The sequence below is a fragment of the Arvicola amphibius genome, chromosome X (assembly GCF_903992535.2).
Source record: "Arvicola amphibius chromosome X, mArvAmp1.2, whole genome shotgun sequence".
NCBI lineage: Eukaryota > Metazoa > Chordata > Mammalia > Rodentia > Cricetidae > Arvicola > Arvicola amphibius.
This window is the reverse complement of record NC_052065.1, coordinates 9,895,186-9,921,396: the sequence shown is the minus strand read 5'-3', so window position 1 is coordinate 9,921,396 and position 26,211 is coordinate 9,895,186. Positions and strand designations below refer to the sequence as shown.

General features: G+C 41.8%; 1 protein-coding gene, 1 non-coding gene and 1 pseudogene across 2 annotated transcripts in view; 1 reads left to right on the top strand and 2 right to left on the bottom strand.

Annotated features, from left to right (window-relative positions):
- Pir (pirin) overlaps positions 1 to 17,059 on the bottom strand; it is a 90,631-nt gene extending 73,572 nt beyond the window's left edge. The window contains exons 1-3 of the mRNA XM_038317353.2: positions 16,898 to 17,059; positions 14,879 to 15,007; positions 6,110 to 6,202 (exon numbers count right to left, since the gene is read on the bottom strand). Of these exons, the coding sequence (XP_038173281.1) occupies positions 6,110 to 6,202; positions 14,879 to 14,974 (189 nt within the window). The 5' untranslated portion in view covers positions 14,975 to 15,007; positions 16,898 to 17,059. The remainder of the gene's footprint in view (positions 1 to 6,109; positions 6,203 to 14,878; positions 15,008 to 16,897) is intronic.
- A 1,305-nt stretch (positions 17,060 to 18,364) lies between these two features.
- LOC119805606 lies at positions 18,365 to 18,470 on the top strand. Its single transcript, XR_005283928.1, has one exon. It is a non-coding gene; the product is annotated as a U6 spliceosomal RNA (small nuclear RNA).
- A 6,215-nt stretch (positions 18,471 to 24,685) lies between these two features.
- LOC119805084 lies at positions 24,686 to 25,232 on the bottom strand (annotated as a pseudogene).
- Positions 25,233 to 26,211: the final 979 nt, after the last annotated feature.

The following is a 26,211-nucleotide window of genomic DNA, read 5'->3' as shown; positions in this document are numbered from 1 at the left end:
GCTAGATATTAGTAGTTTAGTTGATTAGAAAAGAAACAAACTAGCCACATTTTATGGGGAGAGAGGAGATCCAAGTCACTCAGTAACATTCTGTGGATATAATGTTACCAATTTCTTTGGATATAATGTTACCAAAATAATGTTACTAAGTGTGCTACCAGAGATAATCTAGGTCTATGCAAGAACCTGGTCTAATTGTTATGACGTGTGCTCTTTCTCTGTCTGCACCATCCGGTTTGGGTACTGTTGGGACCCTTTGGAGTCCTGGCCTCCAGCTGCTCTTCCCTGCTAGTGACCTTTTCTTGCCCTTTTGATTTGAGCTTCTGAGAGCTGGGTCAAAGTTGTTTACCAACCCTGCTTCCTGAGCACACATTGCCCCGGGCCTTGATGGAGGATCAGGCAATGAGGTCTTCACCTGTTGGCCCACCTGGCTGGGTTAGGTATAAAACCTCCGTGGTGCTGTTCAATAAAGGGCTTCTTCTACCAGCAGCTTGAGAGATGTGTGTGCGTGTTCAATCCTGACGTCCTTCGCTCAGTTTCGATTCCAGGCCGAGCAGGCGCGGCAGGGTACCACACTGATTGATGTTCTTAGGATGTTGGTAGCAAGGGACATCTTAGAGTGGGGACTGATCTTGCTACCTTCCTATAGAATCCTTTAGCTTCCCCACAAGCAATGCCAAATCAACATATATGTTAAAATATACATGCTTGCCTGTAATGGGAACTTCAGAGTCCTGAGCTCCCACTCCCTTCTGTCAAATAATGAACCAAAGGCAGACTGGCCACGTTGGCATTTTCTTTTACTATTATATTATCTCTATATAATTTTCTTCCTCTGTTTCAATATCCACAACTCCTAGTAGGAGCCTGAAAGTTCCCAGACTGCATTAAACCACCACGGTTCTTAAAGGTAGTCTTGTCTTTTCTTCCCATATCCATAAGGAATAACAGGCTATCTCACTGTTAAAGGCACCATCAAATAATCGTTGAACAATGGAAGTCTCTATGATATTGACAAAGTATCACTTGTCAGCTTTCCCCAAAATATTTTTCTTTAGCTTTTTGGGAGTCTCTTATAGGTCAGGTTGGCCTCTAACTTTCTACTGTAGCAAAAGATGGCTTTGAACAGCTACCTCAAGTACTTTCCTTGCCCTAAGTACTGGGATTACAGGTGTGTAACACCATACCTAGCCCCTAATGTTTTCTTTCTTTGAAAAAAATTGGTGTTGAATTGAATCAAGTTCTTGTTTTCAACCGGGACCCAGCCATCTTGGAACGGTTTGCATTAGAAAACGGCTCACAGCAAGCAATAAGAACAAAGCCGTGTGGAGACAGAAGGTCTGAGGTCTGGCATAAGTTGTAAATGTGAATCACTGGGGCCTTTCCCTTCCTCTTCAGGATATTGTTCAGACATCGCCAGCAACTGCTGCTGGCTACTAACCAGGAGTTATGAGCTCCGCTTTTCTGATGGGCACACCCTTGGAAACGGTAGTTTTGCCCTAACAAAAACCAAGGAACTTGCCGAGGCTTGTAGTGAAACTTTAAGATATACTTCTCAGCTTAACTGAGATCATAGACAGCATCCTAATATGTCCCTGTGATGCAGATCTGGTGGTATAATTCTAATAGGTTTTTTTCTGGCTCCAAAAATTTAAGATAGATAGATAGATAGATAGATAGATAGATAGATAGATGATAGATATAGATAGAAAGTTAGAGACAGATAGATATAGAGACAGATAGACAGACAGACAGATAGATAATATATATTTCTACCAATTCTGTTCCTTTAGGGAACCCTGGTTAATACACTTCCTGCTGTGACCCAAATCTGGGTCCTCTGCAAAGCAGTAAGTGCTCATAATTTCAACCCCTATAATATACTTCTATCAAACAAGAGTAACCCACTACCTCAGTTTGCCCAGGACTGAGGGGTACCCAGAAACATAAGACTTCCATCCCTAAAACCTGTAAAGTCTTGATTCTATCCTTTGAAGGTGATTTTGAAAATTCCAAACTGCTCGTAATTGAAAAACTCATCAATAGTATATGAACTATTGATACCCCCTTTTGGAACTACACTTTGGAAAGGCTCGCGGAGTCTTCATCCCGTCCACCATTTCTGATCACTGTAACCACCCCAGGCAAATGTAACATTAACCCAGAGCAGAAATGGGTTCGTCTACTGCTTACCACTTGGGCCCTTTGAAAACAATCTTTTCCAGAAATTTGGATTCCTGTCAGAAAACTGGGTTGTGACCACTAGCTGTACTTCTTTCTCCCGGGTATACCTTCTCTTAAATTTTTTAGGCAAGTTCTTAAAATGCTTTTCTTAGTGTATATTAGTCACACAGGAGAACAGGTTTCACTATGACAACTTCACACATATATGTAATGTATTTTGGTTACATTCACTGCCCTGCCCTCCTTTCTTCCCAACTAGTTGCACTTCTGCTTTCACGGTGGTTCACCTTTTTAGGGACCCAGTGAGTTTCATTGGGATTGCTTGAAGAGAAGTGGTCAAGCAACAAGAAAATAGAGATCTATATAAATGGAACAGTCTGAAGGCCAGTTAGCCATTAACTAGGTAAAATCAAGTTTTTTACTCTTATCTGTCTCATAGGATCCTGACAGTTCTGGTGTAGAAAGTCAACTGGATCAGTAATTTTTACATTTGATTGCATATGTTGCTCACTCTGCAGTGATGTCCTCAAAGGACAGATTCAGATCTGGGATCCCTGAGGTGGAGTCTGAATAGTCCAGGAGATAGCATTGCTGACATATGGACCACATATGAGGCAGTGAGAATTGTGTAGGATAATATTCTCAGTATTTCTTTCATCCGCTTTATAAATTATGAAAAGATGAGCTTGTGTTCAAAATCTATTCATTATATTTTATACTCATGTGTTAGCACATCATTTCTCTTTAAAAAATAATCATGAGCTCCAGAGTAGCACTATTTTAAGGACCACTGATGCTGATAACATACCTAGTGCGCAAATGTTCCGTGCATACTTGTGCTACTTGGGCATACAAAAATCACCTGGGACTGGGAATTTATCCAATCTTGCATATCCAACTGAACTGTCAAAAACGTCCTTCATTCTGTAGTTTGTGTCTATGTTGTCCCCAGAGGCTTAACTTTGAAGCCTGCAAAGCACACATCCACCCTTCTTACCATCATCTCAAACTCCTATCTCTACAAAGAATTTGCTGTCCTTAATATACAAAGAACTCCTATAAAACAATAACAAGAGTAAGCTCTGCCCATTCCAAAGTTTAGTTTAAATTGAAAAAGAAATATAGTTTACACATTATTGATGACAGCACAACAGGGGCAAAAGGCCAAAGATATATGTACCCTACAATAAACAAATATCTTTAGATCAAAATCAACCTCTTGCTCAGAAAAAGGTAAATTAAAACCACAGTGAGGCAGCTTTATTGTTAAAATGGTAAACACTTTTTAGAAAGTCAAATGAATGTATTGGTGATACTGATAGAAAATATGTCTTCATATATCACTGGTTGGTGCAATCTATCATGGCAGACACTTACCAAAATCATTTTAAAAAATGTGGAGGAGGTAAGATGTGCTTGTCACTAAGTCTGACAACTTGAGCCGAGTTCTATGAGAATCATCTATATAGTGGAAAGGGAAAGCCAGTGCTGGAAAGCTATTCTCTGACTTCTGACCCCCCCCCCACACACACACACACACACACACAGAGAGAGAGAGAGAGAGAGAGAGAGAGAGAGAGAGAGACATACACATGCAAATAAATAAATAAATAAAGTAATGCCATCTTTTAATTAGCTTCTGAAGAATGTTGGAAAAATTCTAATGGTATAATGTTACATTTTTTTTTAAAAAAAAAAGATAGCATGATAACAGAAAAAAACAAATAACATAAATGACTACTTCTGGGGGGCACTGAAGCATAACAGGTGATGCTAATGTTCTTTTTATTTCCAAGTCATTTTACTTATTTTTCCATTTTACATGCTAGTCAGAATTTTAAACATGACAAGCCTTTGGAATTTCGATTGAGCTTCCGAGATGAATGTCATAAGAGCCTAAAGTAGACTTGCTTTAAATTGCAGGCTTCATTTTTCATTTTTCATTTTGAAAGATATTTTATCTTTTTTGTACATGCATGAATGTTTTACATGTGGCGTATCTGTCCTGTGTACATGTCTGATGCTACATGATGCCAGAGAGGACCCCTCAGTAGAGTTTCAGATAGTTGTGAGGAATGTGGGTGCCAGGAACTGAACCCAGGACTTCGGCAAGTGCAGCCAGTGCTCTTAACTTCCGAGTCATCTCACCAGTCCTAAAGTGCAGGCTTTAAAGGTTTGAATTTAGAGAAAGTCCTGGCTTACCTACATTCTGGAAGAGAAAACCAACATAGCGATTTCTCATGATCTGAAGTAATAATGGTCTATAAAACTACCATGATCCCTTAATTAACAAGTCCTGAACCATTGGTTGCTAATGGCAACCTAAGACGGGTCTCCTTCAAGTCTCTGGCAACAATGTTTTATCAGCCTATCTATGTATGTGTGCCTCTAGTGCAGTGGTTCTCAGCCTTCCTAATGCTGGCACCCCTTTAATACAGTTTCACCTGCGCTGAAAGACAGTCGCTCAAGGCCACCATCAAGGTCTACAAGTATGTTAAACTGGAACGGATATAATGCCATTGGGAACACATGAAGAAGAAAGTCCATCCACTTGGGACTGTTTGGAAACCATGATGGAGCTTAAAGGATCTGCAAGCTGGCAAACAGAGCTACGGAGTTAGGAGCAAAGAGTGAGAATAAAATACAGATATAGGGAGGGTCCCCCTCATTGCTGCAAAGGAAGACAGTGCAGTCAATGTGATCCCAGAGTGGAAAACCCAAAGGCCAACAGATAAATGAAGGAACACACATCTAAGTAGCCTCTTCTTGTTTCTGGCAGCTTCTTGGTTAAATCTTTCCACAGTTACATACAGTGATCAAATCTTTCCCTGTTTTTACTTCCTTAACTAGAGTACGTACGGAAGCAACCAGGGCTCAAGCCTCCTTCTTTAGTCTCCTTCTCTGTCTTCTATGAATACTCCACAACACTCAGCACCCCAACATAGGAGAGATCAGCCTCCACCAACCCCGGCATGCTGAAAGCCCTGGGTAAATAGTTATTCACTCACTAATTGGCTCTACAAATACACTAAGCCTTTAATGAGCCCGTCTCTGCTTCCCACAAATACAGGTGGTTCTCATGGAGAAACAGCTAAACTTTGTAAAGTCCCTAAGGTTTCCAAGAATGTACATATGTGTGGAGAATTGGAGCTATTGAAAAATGCCATGATAATACATTACACATCTTTATTTCCTATCTAACGAAAACAAAAAGAAGTAGTGTCCAACAGAATCTCCAAACTGTGCAATTAAATTTATAAATTTATATGTGAGTATGTTGGGAGGGGTCAAGGACACCACAAGAAAACTCACAGAATCAACTAACCTGGGCTCACAGGGGCTCACAGAGACTGAACCAACAACCAGAGAGCCTGCATGAAACTGACCTAGGCCCTCTGCATATATGTTACAGTTGTATAGCTTGGTCCTCTTATGGGACACCTAACAGTGGGAACAGGGGCTGTCTCTGACTCTTTTGTCGGCTTTTGGGACTCTTTTCCTCATACTGGGTCACCCTGTCCAGCCTTAATAAAAGGGAGGTGCTTAGTCTTTCTGCAACTTGCTATCTCATGCTTTGTCAACATCCATGGGAGGCCTGCCCTTTTCTGATTAGAAATGGAGGAGGAGTGGGTAGGGTGTGGAGGCAGAGGGGAGGTGGTGACGAGCGAATTGATGGAGAGGGGAGCGGGGAAAGGAACTTCAATCAAGATGTAAAATAAATAAATAAATTTAATTAATAAAATTTTGTTTTAAAGTTAATAAAATTTGACTATATTTCATTTAAAATTGCTGTAATAGCTACATAGCAGCCTATGACAAGAAATTTATAAATCAATTTTTGCCCCTATTTATTGCTTCTAATAGAATTTTCTAATGGAAATGAAAGTCAAAACACACACGTTTGCAGTCAAATCTTGATACTTACTGTTTCAAAGCCTCGGTGTGGGTGATCAGGAAACCCTCCCGGCCTTCCTCCTTTAAACTCATCAAACAGTAAGAATGGATCCAGATTTTTCAACTGGAATAGTAAAATTCAACACATTAGACATGACTTTTAGGTCATCCTACTGGGGTATATTCATAGACATAGCTAACAAAACTCACTGAAGATCACACAGCCAGTGAACAACCTTCTAAAATGCAGATCACATTCAGAAGGCAACAATGCATGCACACAAGGACTCATTAAGTATACTGGAATTGACATTGTAAGAGGAGCGAAGAGCAAACATTTCATGATTATCTGTGATAGTCAAATAAGTCAGGATCAGTCCGTAACAGGTTCTTAGCGTCATGAGGTAGGAGTCTAGAAAATCAGTATTGTCAATGCCATTATGAGTGCTCTCAAGGAAGACAACTTCACACAAATGAGAACGGGTGGCATCAGGGAATCAGCTGCCAGGGAAGTGGCTCTTGAACTGACTCTTGAAGAGCATGTTGGAGTCAATTAAGTAGAAAGGAGGAAAGGGAGAATGTCCCAGAAAGAAGAGGACTAAAAGAGATTGGTGTGCTTGACAAAGTCTCTGTCCATCACTCACTGGAATTCCATGTGCACATAAAATTAAATGTTCCCGAATATTCTTGCAGAGAAAACAGATTTTCTCCATAATTTTATTTAATAAACCCTTAATTTCTTGTGTCAACAATAAGCTAATCACATGTACCTGAATACATATGCCAGTTCTTTCTCTTTATTAAAATAGTTCAAATAGAAATGCCTGTAGCGATATAAATCAAAGTAAATATTTAAATTTGACTGTATTGTATTTAAAGATACATATTATGTCTTTATAGTGCATACTGGATTATGACAAGAGCTGGGCAAAGGACAGAGGTGAAAGTTTTTGGTTCTTGAAACAGTTTTCACTTTGTATCCCACACTGACTTTAAGCTCTCAGTCCTCTTGCCTCCTAAGTGTTGGGACAAAAGGTATGCACCACCATAACTAACTACAGTTCAAATCTGAAAGGAATTTGGGTCTTCTCCTGAGGGTAATAGGTTGTAACTGGGAGGTGAGACAATTAGCTTACGAAAGATCATTCTATATTCTGAGCAGGAGCAAGGGTCAGAACTAAGATGATAGCAGGAATGATGGAGAACCATTGAGTGACTAGACAGAAACAATGAAGCAAGTAAAAAGACTATTAAATAACTCCCAAACGTCTTGTTAGGATGCCTGGAAAGAAGGCAGCCCCATTCAACAAATCAAGGAATTATTACAGAAGCAGCACCCTTAAAATAGTTATGAGTTCATTTGAGGTCGTGTTAATTTTGAGATAGCTACTATAAATGTTACGCATATAAAAATTAATGTTTATGCAAAAAGCTATGGAAAATAAATTTCAAGGTCAGTCCACGGGTAGAAACAGCTGTGTTATCATCGATCTATATATTCAAGGTTATCTTGCTTATTCTTTTCCATTTGTTTAGAAACTTTAATCAACATCTTTGATTAAAGATGATGGAAGTTTTACTGGAATTGCTTTGAATCTATGTGTCAACTAATATTGATTTATCTTATTTATAAATACATTATATATATATACTTAAATATTTTAAATGTCCTCCAATAGGTAATTATTTTTTCATAGAGGTTTTGCATATATTTTAATTTTTTGGCTAACATACTCAAATGGCATCATAAACTGCACTTAAAATTATATTTTGAACAGTTTGCTGTTGGGAATTATAAATCTGGATAGATACATGACTTTTGAACACTGTAGGCATTTATTAATTTTAGTAATTCCCCTGGAGCGTCTTCTTTTTAAGATGCTCATTTCACCAGTGTATTTATCAATAAGCTTTTCCAACAGTTCATAAAAACTGTTTCTAGTTGAATTTTTTCTAGGTTTTTGCTGAGTCCAGCTGGCCTCGGCATCTTCTCTTTTTGGAACTCATGTTAAAACAGCACATGCACGGTCTAATCAAACAAGGAGAAGGACACTTACCCTGGGACTCACGGGTAACACACCTAAAGATTAAGCAGGTTGTTAACTGCACACTTCTATTTTTCAATAGACGCCCTTCATAGGGTTAAGGAGCTGCCCTTCCATTTCTAGTTTTATTAAGTTTATCATGGATTTTGAATTACCGTGCTCTTGTATATCAACTGAGCTAATTATGTGTCTTTTTCTCCTTTGTCTCCTAGTATGGATGAAGATGAGGATGATTATTTATTGCTTCTTGGTGCCAAAGAGATTCATATGGGCAAAGAAACTGCTCTCAAATAAACTATGAAAACACAAAGTTCCCTCTTTTCAGTAAACGCTTGTCACTATTAGGCACCTATAGAACAGTTAATATTCGCTGTTTCTGAGAAGTGGCGCTGGGCTGGAATGAAAATCTCAAGATATGGAAGCAGCTTCGGGGACTAGGTAATGAGGACAAGGCTAGAAGGCTTTTGAGACTCACCCCAGAAAAGAAAGCTATGTTACAGCCATTGGAGTATGAAATTTGGTGGACACAAAAGGAAGGGAGACAAGTCACAGGCAGCACCCCAGTTTTCTTAAGCACTAGCTGAACAATCCTGCACAAAATGATGGTAGCAACAAGCACACATATTTCTCAGAAAGAAGTGAAGTACATTCTGGAAGCTGGACGGAAGGTGATCCTGCTTACAAGACAAAGAACGTGGCCGACCTGTACGCCTGACCTTGTGTTTCATGGACAGCAGAACTCTCAAGTAATGAAATTAGAAATTTAACTTAGCTATAGGTACTTCTCACAAAATCTTGGAGGAACGACATGCTTCCCTTTGAGCACTTGTAGGAAAGTCAGCGAAGAGAGACCTAATACAAACCCAGAATTGTTGATCAAAAGAAAAATAAATCTGAAAGGCTGTGAAAATATGCAGCCCACTCATAAAGAATGAGAAGGTTATGTCATCAAGCTTGTGGCCAAATAACTATTTGATAAAAACCCATCTACAGAGAATTCAGGAACTATTACCCCAAACAATAGAAGCAATGGGTGCCACCTTAGTCCATTCAAGGAGCTATCACAAAATATCATAAAGTAAATACCTGAAAAGTAATGAAAATGTATTTCTTTTGGTGCTAAAAGTTTAGAAGTCCAAGATCAAGGAAGCAGCAACTTTAATGTCTAGTTAAAATATATTTTATGGTTCATAGGGACCACATTCTATTTCCTTGCATGATGACAGCTAACTCTCTATGATCTTCCTCATAAGGACATTAATCCCAGATATGCAGATTTCATTTTCATAATATAACTGCCCTCCCAAAGACCCTGCCTGCTAATACCATCAACTTGAAAGATAGGATCACAAACTTTGGTTTGGGGGAGGACACATACTTTTAAACCATATAATATCGGTATTATTCGTATTCACCTGCACATTGGCCCCCTATGCCATTTGAACACATCCACAAGAAGAAAGTCAGTATAATAAAAGGTGGAGTAGGAGGGCCTTGCTCACCTCATTGCTACAAAAAGGGCTATAGAATCCAGGTAGCTGATCAAGGCAAGAGTCACAGGGATAAACTGTTCAACTGGCCAGAAGATAAGAGACATGTATAAGAGACACTCCAATAAACAAGAGTATGCTTGCATTGGACTGTTGTAGTGAAGTGCTACTTGCAGGCGTGAAAATTAGTCCTTACTAATCTCTAAGCATTTGCCAGATTTTGAGCAACATGTTCAATAAGCATGTGCCATCTGTCCACAAGAACAGACTTCTATTAGAACTCTAATTTTCTAAAATGTTCTAATGAGGTCCTCAATTCAATCACATCTCTGTTTTTCCCCATGTTTCTTTCCCTTGTAATACTTCCAGATCCTTTAGCTGCCAAATTTAAATAGCAGCGTCCAAGATTGTTCTTTCAACAGCTTCAGAACTCCAAACAAAACCTGTAGCCACCAGCCCTCGGGCCTGTAGCAACCCTTAAAATAAAGCTCCAACAGCCCAGTAGGATTTGGAAATCCAGAGGCGCTGGAAGTGCCTATGAGAAATGGCAGACCTTTGGAGATAGGACGGAGGCTGTGCTTTACAAATAACATTCTCTTGAGTCTAGAATACTCCTAAAGACGCAGAGTGTCCCCCACAAACTCTGGGTGGTGTTTTTGCTAGATTCTTTAGTCTCTTGTAATTAGGTCCTATGACTAAACCTGGCTAGCATAAAGCAATTCCAGGGTTGAACTTTTAGGGTCATTCCTTATAAAATGAGGATGGACAATTAGCGTTTGTCCTTTTGCTTTTGTCCTCTTCCTCCTTTCTGTGTCAGAGGACAAGGGGTGGCTATTGTCTCAGCAAATCGCTATTTGATATAATTAAAGAATTCTCTTACTGGTCCAGTATAATAAGGGGACTATAATATTTTCATCATCCTCTCTTCTTGCGTCATTCCCCTCCACATCTTTTTCATTAATTTGTTAGCTGGCCTACCAAGTGATGATTTGCACTGTGTTATTTTCATATATCGTACTATGCATCTCTTCATGTCTGCCTTCTCCTTGCTGGTCACTTCCTAACCCTGGCTGGAATAGTTCACCCCTTCAGCGTTTGTGTCACATAGATCCCACCATCTCCTCTTATTCTTGTGTTTCAGAGAGAGAAATTCAAATAGTTATGAACAAATGGCATCTGTGTTTCTGTTCAAAATACTTGGAGGGGAGAAATGGAACAGAACACTCATTATGCGATTTCCTCTGGTTTCCTTTGCTTCAAATTATCCTCTTAAGTAATTAAATAGCCCACAAAAAGTGGCATTCTACTGAACGATATCTGGTGGAATTGGGCAGCATAAAAACAAGTGCCAATAATGATGGGTTTATCTTCTCCTGGGAGCACAAAGGAACCACCTCCCAACGACATGCTAGTCAGCCACTCAAAGTCCTTGACTGTCTAGCCTGGTTCAACGATAACTATAGCAAAAGATGTGAGCCAGCCCATCTTTTTCTAATTGCTAACCATAGAAAGGTGGACTGGAAGTTCCTCTTCAACTTCTATATTTGCAGTGGTAGGAAGTGGGGGAAAAGGGAAGAAAGAAACACTTGTGGCAGCTGCTAAAATAGAGCAGTTTTGCAGCTTTAATGTGAAAACAACTTTGGAATCCAAAGTTTCCATTTCTTTGAGACATAAGCCTTGGTGCATAGAGTTTGAAGAGTAACCTTAATGTAGACAAATGCCTTCATTTCTGCTGGTGAGGGGTAGGGTAGGGTTGCAGGGTCTACCTTTCTGTAGAATGTGGAAATGTGTCAACAACATCAACAGTCAAACACAGAGTCTTGAACAAGAGAATGATGGTAGGCTTACACAGTAAGAAAGTGACAATTTTTTTTTTTTTTGGTTTTTTTGAGTCAGGGTTTCTCTGCTGCTTTAGAGCCTGTCCTGGAGCTAGCTCTTATAGACCAGGCTGGTCTCGAACTCACAGAGATCGCCTGCCTCTGCCTCCCGAGTGCTGGGATTAAAGCCGTGCGCCACCACCACCCAGCAGTGGCAATTTTTTTAAACGATGTTTACAAAGAATTTACAATAACATGGAAAGTTCTTGGGTCACCATGTTAAGCGGAAAACTTCAGTACACAAAGCTGTGCCCTCTATATAATCCTCAATATGTAAAACATAACTGTTTAGAAACACCTTTGCTCTCGTTTGTGAGTAGACATAGTTAATGACATTCAGAATTATTCCTCTTTCTTCTGTTATGGTCACAGAATACCTGTGACACCGGAGAACTGAGTTTAAATGGCAGATCAGGGTCTTGAAAAATCTAGGTTTTCAACCAAGGTTTCTTATATAGGATAAAGCATAAAATTTCAAGATGTAAGATTATGTAGAGAGGAATCACATCTTTTCACTAACCTCTAATTTTTCTGAATATTTTTGATTACAGTAAAATAGACAGAAAATAAAATCTAGCATTTTGGAAGATGTCGTAGTCATAGCAGTAGTTCTGTAGATGCCTCTGTCTGTGTGAGGGGATGTGCAGGTGCTCTCAGAGACCAGAAGCGAAAGGTCACCCTGGAGCTGGAGTTACAGGTAGCTGTAAGTCACCAGATGTGGGCACGAGGAATCAAACCAAGGTCCTCTACAAAAGCAGTGCACACTCGGAACCACTAAGCCAGCTCACTAAACCCAAGATTTTGCAAGTTAGCAGCTTTCAGAGCACAGCTCATTAGCGTCGAGCACGTTCATGCTGTTGTGCAACTATCACTGAAATCCAGTATCTTCTTCAATTGTGAGAAAGCTCGGTCAATTATAATACATTACCAGTAACTGTGATTCTGGAACCAACAGAAACTAAAGCTATTTCATGACATATTACATCTGTGAGTAGGTATGTGAAATATTGTTCATGTTTGAAATTACGATGTGATTAGATATATCACTCAAAACTTTTATTTAATATAAAATACAAGATGATTACATTATCTCTGAAAAACTCAACCACGTCATAATATAAACATTTTTCTTGGAAAGTCATCTGTTTTGTGTACTTCAAAACACTGTTTTAAAAAAAATGATAGGTTTCACTAGACCACTAAAGAGGTTCACAGGATTAAAAAAAAAAAGTGTTAATACGTTCTTGACAGATGGACTAATTAAAGTAATAGCTACACTCGGTACATGGCAATGGCTCACTAACAGGTGTCTGTGAGGTCTCAGAACTCTTTCCAGTTTTTCTGTTGAAGATGCTATCTCATAGGACATGGCACCACCTCCATCAGGTGCATTTAGCCTATGCATTTAGCCATCAAGATAAACGTAGTTGTGTATTTTCTTTTATAAATGGTACATTTTGGATTTCAAGATATATATGAGTGAGCTAAGGTTCTAATGAAAGGAAAATGGCAGAGGCCCAAAACGGAAGAAAGAAGAAAGACTGATTGAGCCAATACGGGAGAAGGGTTTGCTGCCTACTGCAATGGCTGATCAGCACCATGCTGGCTGAAATGGCTCAGGCACAGAAGGACAAATACTGCAGCCCCTCCCTTGGATGTAGAATCTAAACAAACAGAAATGAACTCAGGCTAGAATGGCAACTTCCCGATGCTGAGGTGAGATGACAGAGAGATGGTCGGAGAGGAAGAGGAAGTTCAAGAATCAATAGCGCTTCTTAACTGTGAAATGTCACCGTATTAAATAGCTGAAATTTACAAAGACATGCTCTTAAAAATTATTCTGTGAAGTAGTACGGATATTGACTAGCTGATTTTGACCATTCCTATTCTACACATCCTGCTGAACACAATACACACAATTTGTCAATGAAATTTTTAAAACTGAAAACATCCAAGCCACCAGTCATGCAGAGCAGTGCTCGCTGAGGAAAAGCCAAGACTTTCAACGCCTATGGGCAAAGGGAACCTGGCAACCCCACTATTCAAGAGACTGAAGCAGGAGGACTGGAGTTCAAGGCCAGTCCAGGCAACTTAGTGAGACTCTTGTCTCAAAATAAAGTCCAAAAACAAGGACTGAGGCTATAGTTCAATGATAGATTGCTTGCCTTCCACGTCCAAGGGTCTCCCTATATTCAATCCCCAGTACTCCAAAAAACAAACAAACAAACAAACAAACAAAAACTTGATGAACAAAATGACTCCATGAACATTTTTTTTTAGCCACGAGGCCGTATGAAAATCCTGGAGTGGAGTATAAGAAATTAGCCCTGCTTCCCAAAATGCATTTCTTCTCTTATTCACAACATTTAATATGGAATAGCACTGGGGAACTAGCCCTTGGCTATGATCACTATTTAACAGCTCTCTGGGCAGCTAAGACCCCTCCCTAAATTTCATGTATTCCCTAGTATTTAAATTTAAAAGTCTCTAATGTTAAAAAAAAAAATCTAGAGTCACAATCTCTAAATTCCCTTGTGCTCCAGCCACCACACTGGAGATCTACAGAGCTGGATCTCAGTGCGCAAATGCAAATCCTTTACTATGTGATTAGCCAGGAGACCTGACCCTTGCAGAGCAAATCAGACTGTCTTCCTTAGGAATCTGAAGCCGAGATCCAGTTATTTGTGTTCTGAAGTATGACCATGTAAGCAAGGGTAGAGAGGCTACAAGTCAGGCACATTTGAAGACATGAATGCTGAGGCTGGCGGCCAGAATGCTCCTCAGCTTAAGACAGACCACGGTCATGCAGAGAAAACCAGGCGGAGCTCCTGCCCTTCAGCTGCACCTGCTACCCACACCCTCTTTATCCACATTCCAGAAGCCTCCTTTAGGCTGGGGTGAATCGACATGTGGCCCCAGTTGTGGACTTTCATGTTTCTCCCTCTGGCACTGGGGTGGTTTGAAAGAAAATGGCCCCCAAAGGGACTGGCATTACTAGGAGGTGTGGCCTTGTTGGGGGAACTGTGTCACTGTGGGGGTGGGCTTTTGATGTCTCTTTTGCTCAAGCTCCCCTCAGTGTGACTGTCAGTCTGTTGGCTAAAGATGTAGCGCTCACAGCTCCAGCACCACATCTGCCTGCACACCATGCTCCCTGTCATGATGATAATTGCCTGAACCTCTGAAAACGTTAAGTGCGCCACTCCGATTAAATGTTTTCTGTATAAGAGTTGCGGTGGTCACGGTATCTCTTCACAGCAGTATAAACCTTAAGACAGGCACCCCACAGGGAAGCTCAAGACCATCTTGCCTCTTTCTTCCCAAATCCCCTTCACTATCCCACCCTTTCCTTCAGAAATAAATGCACAAGGTAGTTGTCCAGCCAGCGTACCTCAGGTCTGCCAATGCTTCTGCGGACCCGAGCTCCAACCCCTTCTGGCTGTTCCCGGCTGAGCACTGAGAGCGTAACCTTCTTAGAGGATCCCATTTTGAAGTGTATAAAGAACGTTCTGGTGTTGAGCTGTAGAAGATGGAAGGCACGAACAACAAAAGACATCACAACAGAGGAAATATCTACAGGCTATCAACTAAGGATATTGACATTAGGCTTCTAACAGTTATAATTTATTGAGTACTTACTGTGAACAGGGCCTAGATTAGGTGATTTTCTTAAAACACAATGATGGTGAACATGTATTAGTATTTACTAGGCACCTGAACCCCATTATTAGCAGTTACCTCATGTAATCCTGCAGTCATCTCATACAAAGGTTAGCAATTACAACTCTTGGAAAGAACGTACTAGAAATATCTAACGAGCATTTTATATGCCTTGCTTCAGTGGTATCTCGACTTCCTGCACCACGAACATACCCTTTAGCGGCCACCCCATGAGGTAGGGTGGAAGATGGGAGTGGAGGATTTGGGGTGACACTGGAGGCAAAAACGAAAAAACTAGAGGTGTGTGATTCTCACCAGAATGATGGTGTTGGCATTGAGAGAGATCTTCAGGAGTGATGGAACTCAATTAGCCATCTGTCTCTAACGTCCATGGACATTTAAAACTATCATTCCTTAGTCACTACAAGCATGCAGACAATATGTTTATCATAACCACCCCTTCTTCACCCTCCAACCTTCTCTCAGACTCCAATCACATCTCACCCCCAGCTCTAAGCTGCTCTTCCAAAGCCTACGGAGTCCAAGTGGTGGTGTCCTTGTTGTGCACATGGGTGTTGGGTCATCTACTTAGGCATGGGCATCCTAACGGGGGCCACCTTCTTGAAGAAAACTGACACTCCCTACTCCAGCAGCCTCCAAGTGCCAAAGTTTCTCAGTCAGGGGTGGGATTTCACAAACCTTTCTCCTATCTGTGTTGGAATTTTGACTGGATTGATCTTATGTAGGTCTTGTGCAGGCAATTTCTCAGGCAGGAAATCTTTGAACTTCCTACTAAAGTCCTCTAAAGTACAGACAAATTATGCATGAGCTGCCCCCAGCAAGGGAACTTATGGTCCGGGAACAACCTAAATTCCACATTTATTATTCTTCAAGAGTGCTTTATTATTTATTGATGAAGTCAAAGCCCTAACAATCAGCCCCATTTCTAACTTTATGTGTTTGCAGACAAGTAATCCTAAATCCTCAGACCTGTTCATCAAATGAACTCTAGCCAATCCTTCAAAGATTCCTACTGCAACCAAGAGAAGTGTTTTAACAAGATGATAATTCTGGAGCTGGACACCTTAAATTTATATCTCAGCTTTGCCACATTCCAGCCTGCTTTCACTGTGACTCTCTGTGCCTCAGCTTTTCCATCTATAAAATGGGATTAAGAAGTATCTACCTCAAAGGTTTCAAACGGTGCTATGGGAAAGTAAGCTGCTGTTATTTAGAGAGACTCTACACAGGAGTACCCTCCACTTAGGGAAGGCAGATCTTAAAATGTAACCTCTCTAGCAGACAATCAACATATACCTATTGGACCAAGAAATGTGGGGCACAGAAACGAACTTCTGAATACAGGCCTGTTATCATCCAGATATATGCAACAAATAAGTAGTTTTGCCTCCACCTAGATTTTCTGTGTCGCTCCAGACTCCACAGTTAGATACTACACACACGAACAAGGATGAGGCAGTTAGGTAATTATAATGTTTTGTCTGGAAAAAGTCAAGCTGTGGTCCCTTCACTAAATCTCGGTGCTATTTAAGCATCTCCCTCCCTCAGCTCCCCTAGGAGCCAGTAGAATGCTGGGAAAGGAAACATCATGAAAACTGGTCCAGGCATCACCTCCCCCACCAACACACACACACACACACACACACACACACACACACACACACCACCCTCGCGCGGGGGGGGGGGGGGGGGGGGGCGGGGCGGGGCTGGGGGTTCCCAGGCCACTCACTCGGCTGCTGAGCAGGCCCAGGACGGAAGCCACTGTCGTACAGCCTTCGCAGCGTCAGGAACACAGCACACGGAAGAAGGGCTTGCAGAGCGCCGGCTGTCCGTCAGCGTGACTCAGCACTTCGCTGTGAGGCCTCAGGAAGGCGGAGTCTCTAGGTCTCTGGGGTTTTGGATGGGGTGACACTCCCTTTATTTACCCTGGGTTTGGATTCTCTGACTCCGCCTCTCTGGGTCTGCCTTTTGAGCTTCTATCCAAAGAGTGATGCACACCCCGACCTCTTGGGGGCGCGCTGTCCCCCTATGTGTGGCATGCTCCGGTGCTCGGCAAACCTCTAGATTTACCTGGAAGGAAAACCTGTTTTCACTCCAGTCAGTTTGTCACCCAACCCATTGGCTCTAGGGACAGGAATGTTTCCTAACCGCTTGTCCTATTTTGGGCAGATGAGTCAGCCTCTCTGTGCATCAGGAGTGGTGAAGGTAGGACCAACATTGTGGGGTTGTAAGAAGAACAAAATGGGCCCGCCTCCTCCTAGGTGCTACACAGTTGTTTCTCATAAATATGCTTCTTGCTGTTTGCCAGAGAGAACGGGGCCAGGGACAGAGTAGAAGCAAGAGCCAAAACATCTCTGTTCCTGCCAAAAGAGAAGGCACACTCTAACAGGTAGACATCTGACGAAGGGCTTAGATTTTGTTGAACTGTAGGGAGAAGGCATTGGAGAGTTGCCCTCAAGAGAATGAGGATGTGCACCCAACCAGGAAGCAATTTAGTTTTCTTCGGACTTTTAATCAGGCGAGGCTGCCAACCTGAATGTTCTTTAAACACTACAAAGTCTTGTCTGGGGAAAGAGTGACAGCAGGAACCCTGAAATGAATCTGGACAACTGTCTGAAACAGAGTTTCCAGCTGCGTGGCTCTTCGGTAAAGACTGCTCCAGGTTGCTTTTGTAACGGGAAACAGCCACAGACAACGCTTACTGAGTATGGCTACATTTCAATAAAAATTTTATTACAGATAACAAACTTTTAATTCATAAGATTATGTTTTGAATTCATGCAATTTGTACTTATGAAATATTCTCTTGACTTTATTATGACTTTATTATGTTTCAACTAATATTTTGAGACCCGGTTCCGTATATCCTAGGCTGTCCTTGCCTCTCTAGATAGCCAAAGATAACTTTGAACTTCTGATTTTCCTGCCCACATCTCCAAGTGTGGGGGTCACAGTAGGTCATCTACCACCATGGCCAGTTTTATGTGGTCCTGGAGACTGGACCCAGGGCTTTGTGCTTGCTAGGCAAGCAATCTACCAACTGAATTACACCCCCAGCCCCCTCAACCTTAAAATGTGAAAAGCAATCCTGGTTTTCAGACTGTATAAAATGCATACAGTGGGGGTGCGTACCCATTTGGGCTGCATGCATAGTTTGTAAATGAAGAGGGAAGTAGAAGAGCAGAGACTTTTGCCTGGTGCTCAATTGGGCAGCACACACTGGAACTGGAACAGTACAGAGAGGAGTAGCATGGGCTTTGTACAAGGAGGACATGCAAATGTGTGAAGTCGTCCATGTTTTTTTTTTCTCTCTCTCCTGTGAAGTCCACGGCCACAGTTGGGTGTATATTGTCTTCCTTGAAGTGGCTATCTCACTTCCTTAATGCCTATACCTAAATCCATATGAAAACATATTCTTAAGAGATACTAATTTTGTTTGTTTTGAAGTCTTTTCCTGGGCTCTTATATCAACGGGGCTGAAACTAATCCTATCTACCTTAAGTGATTCAAGGTCAAATGAGATAATACACGTAAATATCAAAACTTCCATGGACTAATAAAGTATTGGTACTTGCCGTCCTTATAATAATTTCTGAAACTGTTTCCACATGAAGTAGAAATATCAGCTTTCCGCCTGGCACATTACAGAACCTGGAAATAAATTATACTGCATTCCCTTGACCAGTCCAACATTCAACCAGGTGCCTGGGCTTCAAGCTTTGCCCTCACGCTCAGCTCAAACGCCCATAGATTCAGATTGCTAAATCTCTCAGTGCCTCCAAACCTTCCCATTTTGGAGGCTACTATCCGTCTTCCCCAGTCACCACCCACTCCTCCTGCCTTTAGCTTCACCACTGGCCACACCATTTTCCAAGTGGCAGACAAATTAAAAAAAAAAAAAAACCAGTGCCTGAAACCCTCAGTGGCTTCTCACTGTCTTTAGTAGGAAGTTCTCTGGTGTCTTTGAACTGACCTCACCCTTTAACCCACTTGTGCAGGGGGTGGGGAGGAACTACACACACATCTCTTGTGTCCAGAACGTTCTTTCCTTCCCTTTGACTTCATCTTTTACCTCTTCTATGTCATGCTCCATGGACAACCTTTGAGAGTTATTTTCTCAAGTCTAGGAGATTCTTTCGACCTAAGAAGCACCTGTACATTATTTCCTAAAGCCATCATTCATCAACTCTTGGAAGATCCCATTTTCCTACAATGGACTGAACAGTAGTTTCAGTCTTACAGGTTTGTTCTGAAATCTGAGCCAACACTTTACTGAATGTGCCATTCACTCCTCTTGCTCTGGGTCTCTGCAGAACTGTGGCTGCCTTGACCAATTCAGTGTGCCATTTCTGAGTGAGGCTTTTGAAATGGCCTAGCAGTTACCACATCCTTTTCATGGAAACCCGTGCTCTTCAAGAGTGATGATCATGCTGGACAATGGCGGTGCATGCCTTTAATCTCAGGAGGCAGAGGCAGAGGCAGGGGGATCTCTGTGAGTTTGAAGTCAGCCTGGTCTACAGAGTGAGTTCCAAGACAGTCAAGGTTACACAAAGAAACACTGTCTCAAACAAAACAAACAAACAAAAATGAGTGATGGCCTTGAGGTCACCATTTCAGGAGAAGCCCACACTCCACAGAAAAGAGGTCTTTGGAGGGAGGCACACCATGAGAAGAAATGAAGCCCAAGACCCAACACCTTGAAAGTGGATCTTCCAGCCCCAGCTGCACCAGCCAATGCCACATGGACACAATCTGAACACCCAACGTTGTTCTTCCCACCTTCCCAATTCACAAAGTCAAGTGTTTTTAAGCTAAACAGTTTCAGGGTAGTTCGTTTCATAAAAATGACTACCTGGAAAATTTTTTCGGATTATAGGAGAAAAGAAATTGATCTTCAAAATGCTCCAGGCTACTGACAAACCTTGCAGACAATAGCTATGTCCATTTAAATCAACTTGAAGACAACAAGCCATTAAGCGAGACAAACAATTGTTAACTTAAGTGGAATTTAGAGATTAAAGTTTTGCATCCCTCCTACTGGCCACAGCAGATGCCTCCAAAGTACAGATGTGCCAGCAGACGACTGTCTGTCACAAATATCACTTAATGACCAAAGAACTGAAGACAGAAGGGGGATGTTTCAGGGGACACCTTTTTGGAAATTTCTCTGGAATTCAAAATCTACTCCACCTCTACATCCAAAGAAGGTTAGTGACATTTCTCAAAGTAGGAGACAAATTCAGGGGCATGTGTAGTCACAGCAGAGCAAGAAATTCCATTTGTAGGCCTTTCAGGAAAGGAGTGGGTGGAGAGAGAGAGAGAAAAAGAGTGCTTCTGAAAAGCTAGGGGATAAAGGGGAAAAAACAAGGATGGAAGGGGGAGAATTTTTACAAATGGAGTAGAAGCCGGACAATGTTTCATTATGAACAGAGTCCATCTTAGAGATGAGAAGTGTGGCACTGTGTGTTTGCACTCTGAGCCTTCTTCCCATTGTCATTCGAAATCAAATGAGTCCGTGGAGCAGGCAGCTGGATGTGTGACCACCAATCACCTTTGGAATCCTGAGCAACACCAAAGAAAACTTTGTGCTGATATGGTTAAAAAAAAAAAAAGCAAAGCTTTTCCTAAATGACTCCAAATGCACTACTATAATCTTTAAAGATGCCCATATTGTCAACACATGTTCGTTCCTATCTCCCCCACACTTTGTTTTGGTTTTGTAACAGGATGATATGACCTTAAATTCACTATACAGACAAGGACGGCTTTGCATTCTGCTCCTCTTGCCTCCACTTGTGAGTGCTGGGATCGCAGGCTTGTAACAGCATGCTTGATCGATGCAGTTCCCAGGATCAAGCTCCGGGCTTTGTGCATCTAGACAAGTGCTCTCCCAGATGGGCTACACTCCAAGTCCAACATTTTGCCTTTTATTCAACATACTGATTTTCATCTTTATAACACTGGATATCTTTCCAAAGGCATTATTTCATACAACTGTATGGCTGTCTTAAACACTCCATTGTTTGCAGTTATTTTTCTGTTTTAAGATATCAACACATATGTTCTTGCTTGTGGATTTTGATAAACTGCTTTCCGGGGCAACAAAGCTTCTATTCATTAAAGGGTCAGTATCTCTGGAATATTCCATGTTAGAAATTCAGAGTTATTAACCCAGAAAATCAGTTGGCTTTGAATCAAAGTCTAATTATTTCATATGCACCAGTGTATGGAGGCCAGTATTTTGTTGGGTGGTTGAAGACATCCAGTTCTATCCAGAGAAGGCGGGTACATAGACCTTCACCTCCACCTGGTTGAGAACATCTTTGACAGATATGGCAAGTTCTGGCCCGGAAGCTGCATTGATGCTCTTCCTGTCTTTTCTCTGGGATTCTGGAAAAAATGCCAGAAGAAAAGCAACTTAGAGCCCTCTCTTTGAAGTCAAGGAACATTCCTAGAATCTATCACAAGCAAAACACTCTTGGCCCTGAAAGGCTGGTTCATCTCTGAACTAGAGAATCAGGGAAATGTAGGTGACTGAATCTCCTGATACTTACTTTAATTACCCTGATAACCTTTCTCAGCTTTCAACTTTTGTAAAATTGTGTCTTCTGACCAAAAGAAGATGGCTTTGAGGATTACAGCATTGAAGTAAAGGTCAAATCTGATTTTAATAATTTCTACCTAATATTGGATTTACTGAAATGTTTATGGGTGGCATGTGCTGATGTCTACAACTTACTTTGTGTGCACCAATAATAACAACAACAACAAAAATATCGTAGTTGATGGACAAATAAAGTCATGACAAAGTCAATGTCAGGAGAATGTTAGTTGTAGAATGTAGGTGGAGGCATATGGGTGTTTTGACTTCTTTTAACCTTTCTCTATGATACGTTTCATAACGAAATTTTGTAAAAACATTACAATCAAATAGGAAGGAAAACTGGAAAACATCCATAAAGTTACTCCCCTTTTCCTCCTTTCTTTGCTCCCGACTCTAGTATGTGGTATAGTATCTATGGAACAGAGCGGCCAAACCCAATTCTAAGCTACTAGGACAGTCCTACAGCTAGCAGGATTTTTCTATGGCATGAGTTAGCAAATTTTGTTTCTGAGAAAGCCAGTTAGTGAACACCTGAGATTTCATAGGCATAAGTCTATTATAATTGCTCAGTTCTGCTATTACGTAGCAAAGGCAATCACCCGCAATAATTCATTAAGACACGGTTGCTCTATTCCAGTTGATTTTGTTTTGAGAAAGCAGGTGTGACTGACTCAGTTTTCTGTTTCTAGGCTTCAAATACTTACCACCAAGGAACAGGGGTAAACATGACTAGATGTCAACAGTTTATGTAAAGGTGTCATAGGTAACTAGAAAGGTTATAACAAAGGTGAAATAACAGGCTTCTCCATGCACACTTCACACACCCATCTCCTTTCACAGGGAAGAAGATTGTTTCATCACTGAACCCAAGGTTTGATACACAAGCATCTTTGAGAGAGGTGATATGTTCATACTAATTTCCAATGAGTGTGAACAATCCATCTCAGATCTCAACTTCTAAGCATGTTGTTTTAATACCAGAATAAATACACACAACAGGTAATGGAGTTAATACCAATAAACACCTGCCCATGCCAGAAAGCTTGGTCTACAAGAAGGCTGTCGGAGCCCTTGTAGTAAAGATAGACACTAGAAATAATGCACTGTATCATAAGAAAGCGAATACTACTGGGGAGAAAAGAGTAAGAGGACTGAGCATGCTAGGTCAGTGTGGGGGTTGTAGTATTGATGGGATGGTCAAGATAAGATTCATTAGTAAACCGAGCTACATCCCATATCAACATTGGGTTTTTACAACAGTCTTATAGACTAGTATGGCCTGGAACTCTCAATGTAGCCCAAGCTGATGTTGAACTTGTGAGAGATAACTCCAGTTTAGACCAATAAGTAGCAACAGAGGTCTTAAAAAGTGGTCCAATATTTGGTGCATTTAGAAGATAGTGCTAGCCATGGTTCATGATGGATGGATCACTGAGTTTGTAAGGAGGAGTAATAAAAATGTAGCCTAGCTTGGTTGGTTTGACCCACTAGATGGATGGGTGGAGCTGCTATTAACTGAAGAGGCGAAGACTATAGAAGGAGGTGGTTGTAGGGATTAAGCAGGAAGTCTGCTTTCAACATGCTAAAACGGGCATATCTATTAGATATCCCAAATAGAGATGGACACATTAACAATGAAATATAAGTCTCTGAAATCCAAGAGGTCTTGGTTAAAACCCAAAATAATCATATTTAAAGTAATAGAGCAGAGAAACCCTGTCTCGAAAAACCAAAAATAAATAAATAAATAAATAAATAAAAATAAAAATAAATAAAGTAATAGAGCTGGCTGAGTCTTCCCAGTTGGCTAGCATAGAGGTGGAAGGCACTACGCAGACTGCTGCTGGAGAGAGCCATCAGTGGTCTTACCCAGATGTGGAACCATATTCTTTTTTTGATTACTAATTGTGTATTGAAAACAGTAAGAGGTTCCATGACACCAAATAAACCGGTTCTGAGATTTCCCCAAGATAAATTTAATAGCTCCAGCTTCTTCAGTGTTTATCAAAATACAAAAGAAGAAAGTAGAGGTAGCCTTTCGATGGCAAATTGGACCCTTGCAGGCTGAGGGAGAAAGCTACTTCACACATGGAGATGGGGGTGCTCCAGGATGTGGGTCTGGAATGGATCGACCCTCCTGGCTTGCATGCGCTCCTGCTGGTGAAATCCAGGCCTCCTGCCAGCGGGTCAAGTGGGACGAAGAGTAAGCTGGGTATGTAGGCTGCCACCTGGCCCGGCCGCACACCAAATACAAGCCGGGCCCTGCACCCCACAATGGCTCCCAGCCCACCCCTATGTGACCATGTGAGTACAAGTATAAGCACAATGCTATGGGATGCAGGTGACTCAAAGACAGGCGAGTCACGGGGGTTCTACTGTGACCATGCAGCAGATGGTGGTTTGTCCACTTTCTCTCCTGTTCCCACGGGGGAACAGGTGATCCGATGGACTAGCATTCAGGCCATTACTACAAAAACCTACACTAGGCAGTCTCTGTTCTGTGTGTTCAAGTGTTCTTGTCCTGTATTTTTTAACTTTTTTTTTTTTAAAAAAAATTGTCCGAGTTTGGGTAAAAACCAACCACCAAATGGATCCTGACACCAGTCTACAGTCCAATGGCTCCTGGAGGCCAGATGCCCCATATACCAAATCCCTTCTCAGTACTGACAGTGATTCTCTTTTTACAATAAAAAAAGCTAAGTAATATTGCATAGGAGTACCAGAGACTGCCTCAGTGGAAACAGAAACTATTTACATTAAAGAAAAACCTGGCTGCAGGCTGTGTCTGCACATGTACAGCACGGTGCGATGCACACTGTGACCAACCCATGGAGACAGCTTCTGGTACTGAGGACCACAGAGAGGAAAGTGGAGGGTGGAGAAGAGGAAGTGAGCGGGAGGGAGGGGTCTGGTTCAGTTCTGGTTCCGGAGCTGATTGGACAGCCAGTCTAATCCTTCATAGAGCCCGTCCCCGCTGGTGGCACAGGTGCCCTGAATGTACCAGTTCCTGTGGTGTAGAGAGTGCAGCCCCAGCTTGTCTGTGATTTCGGCCGCATTCATGGCATTGGGAAGGTCCTGCTTGTTGGCAAACACCAAGAGAACGGCATCCCGGAGCGCATCTTCAGCTAGCATCCTCATGAGCTCTACACGGGCCTCATTCACACGCTCTCTGTCATTGCTGTCCACTACGAGGATCAAGCCTTGTGTGTACTGGAAGTAGTGGCGCCCCAGTGGCCGGATCTTGTCCTGGTCGCCGACATCCCACATGGTGAAGCTGATATTCTTGTACTCAACTGTCTCCCCATTGAAACCAATGGTGGGAATGGTGGTCACAATTTCACCCAGCTTCAGTTTGTATAGAACTGTTGTCTTCGCTGCAGCATCCAGGCCCACCATGAGACTGTGCATTTCATTTTTTGCCAAAAAGGTCCTTGAAGAGGTTTGCAAAGATATTCCCCATGCTTGTGGACAGGTGGAAACAATACTGGCCAGAGACCTCGCGGTGGCAGCTCCCAGTCAATCCATATTCTTACATATTCTCATATGCCCACTGGTACAATGGTGGCAAGACCATTTGTGGAGCCACCAACTACATGTACTTGTCTTTGAGGCCCAACTCCATGGGAAGAAATATATACCTGGAAATATAAACTTGGTTGAAGTCCTATGGCTGGGGAAGTCACAGGCCCTAGTGGTAAGTCTATTATTATTTTGTTAAATAGGCATGTAGCTAAACTGTCCTCTAAATATTTGTGTTTATTCCCATAAATTAGTGCTTCTTTTAGTCTGAGCCAGAGAAGCTTCTTATTGCAGTGTGACACAGTTAATGTAGAGACTCATCATAATTGCTCAAAGTGCTGAGGATATATAACTTTTCACCTGCTCAGCTCTAAATGTGACAGGTATGGTCTGATTCCCTTTCCAAGAACCAAGGAACAGCCTACAAGAGGGGCCAGAAAAATGATGAGCGCTGGAGGATGGAGAGGAGTACTATGGAACCCTGTCTTCTGCGTGTGGCATGGCTGTTATAATCATGAACTCACAGCAGCTGTGACCCCCACACACACATAAAGAGAAGTAGAAGGGGACCTAGTTAGAAAGAAGAGGACAGCCAGAGGAGAAGGAGGAGAGGAGAGTGGATGTGATTAAATACATTGCATACTTGTATAAAATTATCAAAACGTTTAAAAATAGAACATAATTCAAACAAAATTGTTTGAGACAGGGTCTCACAATGTAGCCCTGGCTGTCCTGGAACTGGTTTGTAGACCAGGCTGTCCCTCACAGAGATGCACCTGTCTCTGCCTCCCAAGTGCTGAACATAGCAAACAATAGAGGTCAGCCGCTAACCAGAGAGATTCTCTCTCTCTCTCTCTCTCTCTCTCTCTCTCTCTCTCTCTCTCTCTCTCTCTCTCCCTCCCTCCCTCCCTCCCTCCCTC